The sequence below is a fragment of the Perognathus longimembris genome, chromosome 13 (genome assembly GCF_023159225.1).
Source record: "Perognathus longimembris pacificus isolate PPM17 chromosome 13, ASM2315922v1, whole genome shotgun sequence".
Taxonomy (NCBI): domain Eukaryota; kingdom Metazoa; phylum Chordata; class Mammalia; order Rodentia; family Heteromyidae; genus Perognathus; species Perognathus longimembris.
Window position 1 is genome coordinate 14,931,980 of NC_063173.1, and position 2,899 is coordinate 14,934,878.

The 2,899-nt window shown below is 39.5% G+C and overlaps 1 protein-coding gene across 1 annotated transcript; it reads right to left on the reverse strand.

Annotated features, from left to right (window-relative positions):
* Positions 1-225: 225 nt before the first annotated feature.
* Positions 226-828, reverse strand: LOC125362406 (olfactory receptor 2AG2-like). Its single transcript, XM_048361255.1, has one exon. The coding sequence runs from the start codon at positions 826-828 to the stop codon at positions 226-228; it is 603 nt and encodes a 200-aa protein (XP_048217212.1).
* Positions 829-2,899: the final 2,071 nt, after the last annotated feature.

Here is a 2,899-nt window from a genome sequence, read left to right on the forward strand (position 1 = left end):
TGCTTTATTACAACAAGGCTGGAGAGTATGTTTCACCTGAGATGGAGATCAGGCTAACATGAGTAAAATCTCAGGACTGTTTAAACTGGCCAGTGTGAGGCAGGCATAGTTGTCATGTGCTAACTTGATGTTCATACAAATTATTAATATACTTCTGGAACCAGAAAGAGATATTGTATAATACTAGCATAACTCTATAAGTATAGGGAATGAGTCTTAATGGAATTAAAATGACAACAAGAGTTCATAAGTGGAGGTGTCTGCACAGGCCAACTTCAGCCGAGGGGAGATCTCACAGAGCAGGTGTCTGATTTCCAAGGACATGCAGAAAGGAAAATGCATGGTATAAATGGTATGTTCTAGAGCAGTTGGAAGTGCCAGGATCCAAGATGTGGTCACCATGAACCAGCAGATCTTTGGTCTCATGAAGATCATGTACTGGCGAAGATGGCAAATGGCCACATACCTGTTATCGGCCATAAAGGTTAGAAGCAGGTCTTCTCCTCCACCAAGTGTCAGTTCCAGGAATATCTGAAGGGCACAGCCAAGTGAGTTGGAGTTATCCCCAAGTAGAAAATCTATGATGGCCCTGAGCATGACAACTGTTGTGAAAAGAAAGTCAATGAGAGAGAGCTGCCTAAGCAGGAGGCACATTGGCACGTGGAGCCTCACATCCATTGTGATGAGCAGAAGCAAAAGCCCATTGCTGGTCAGGGCCACCATGTACAGGATTGTGATTGTGGTCCAGAGCAGTTCAGGAAACCTGCTGTCATTCAGAATACCGTCCAAAATAAAGCTGCTTCCCAGTGTGGTGGACCAGAGCTCCATTCTTTGTGAGTACTTAATTACTTAAAAATAGAAAGCTTTTAGTGGAAGCCTTTCTAAGGGAGTTTAGTTCATTGGTAGATGGTCACAGAACACTTGGCATTGCCAAGAGGAATCCAAGAATCCTCAGAAATATAATTTACTTCTCTTCTCTGTATTTCTCCCTCTCCTTTCTGAATTTCTGAGCATTTTTGAGTTATTTTAATCTGTCAGCTCCGTGGGTAATACACCTGGTAAGAATTAGTAAGCATTAATGATTTCCTTTATATAAATCATCCAGGTGTATAAAAAAGAAAATATCATGGAGAAAAAGCTGAAATGTAGGTGTGTTTTTTTTTTCTTAAAATCTATTTGGTATTACAAGTCATTTTTCAAGTTTTCATGAATTTTAAAAAGAATGATATTTATAAATTGAAGGATTCCTCTCATATCCAAGGTGAGTACTTGTACAAAGTGGCTAGAATGTACAAGGGAGGGAGGGAGCTATGAAGCCTGAGAAACTGGACAAGAAGTCAATTCCTGGTCCTGTTCCCAACACTCTTGATATCTAGATGCTATGAAGAAATAGAGATGGAATCCTTACCTCCAAAGAGAATAGTCATAACAATCCAGGCCACACTCGATGTCCTGGGATTCATTTGGTTCATGAAGAGGTTCAGGGGGCTGAGGAAAGAGGAGGTGCTTCTTCTGAGAGGGTGTTGGGATGTTAATGTGCATTGTAATCCCTAGGATCCCAGGTCAAAGGCTGACCACCATGGCCAGTCCTCTAACAAAAGGGATGGATGCTAACAAGCACCTGAAAATCCAAGCAGAATGCTGGGAATCCTGGAGGTGAGTCTTCAGGATCCAATCTCTTTGTGAGAAAATCATTCACAATAATGCATTGTTTCTGGATGAGTCTTGGTCAGTGCACTCAGACTTCCACCTACTTTCCCAGTTGGAGTCCATGGCAAGAGATGAGCCAGGTAAGGACTTGGGGAAAGAAGAAAGGGCAGAGTGGCTCAAAGGAGACCCACCATTGCATATCTGTACTGTCCCTAGGGCAGCAGGAGCCAGGGCTTGTCCTCATAAACACATGGTAGACAGGAATTGGAGGTGGGGGCTCAAGTGGTGGAGCTCTAGACGAGCAAAAATCCAATTCAGAATGGGAGGACTGAGTTCAAGCAAAAAGAAAGGGGGAGGGGAGGGAAGGAGGGAGAAATATAGATAGATAGATAGATAGATAGATAGATAGATAGATAGATAGATATGAAGGATGAGACGTGATGAATATTGGGTGTGGATGTATTTAATCTAGTCTAACTAGTTTATATTATATGTGTGTAGGAACATACTATTATATAAGTATATGATCTGAAGTATCTGTTAAGATAAATTAAATGTTCTTTTTAGAAATGAATAAAATCACATGGCTAGTTATAAGCAAAACTTAATGTGGAATCCTCTACCAATGAGATAATTTCTACTCACATCTAGATTAATGTCCTTCCACTTTTACTGCAGACAGACATTTTGGGGGAATGGTAAATTCTTGTAGAACAAGTGTCTGTCACCTGTTGGTATATCAAAGAATAAGTCTATATCACTGTGTGTCTACATATTTGCCATTCCATCCCTCACGTTGGAAAAATCACTTTGACCTATTAAGTCACAGAGATTAATGCCTTATTGGTTTGAATGTCAGGAGTTGGGGACAAAAGTCAGCAAAGTATGACACTGAGGTGAGATCATCACTCTGCTTTTGTAATTAAAGTGTTATTGAGACAGTTGTTTCTTTATTTTTCTTTATTGTTCTAACTACCGAGTTGATCTGTTTAATATTTGGCATTAACAGAGCATGTTTGCTGATCTCTCTCTGTATCTATCTATCTATCTATCTATCTATCTATCTATCTATCTATCTATCTATCTATCTATCTATCTGAGCAAGTAGTGTTTCCATCAGTTAGAGAAATGTTCTTCTTAGACATAATGTTAAGAGAAAATTTTATTGTATTTGTTTTCAATCTAAGAAAGATAGAGTTGAGATGATTTTTAATACACTTCATCTATGTTAAAACTTATCCTATTGCCC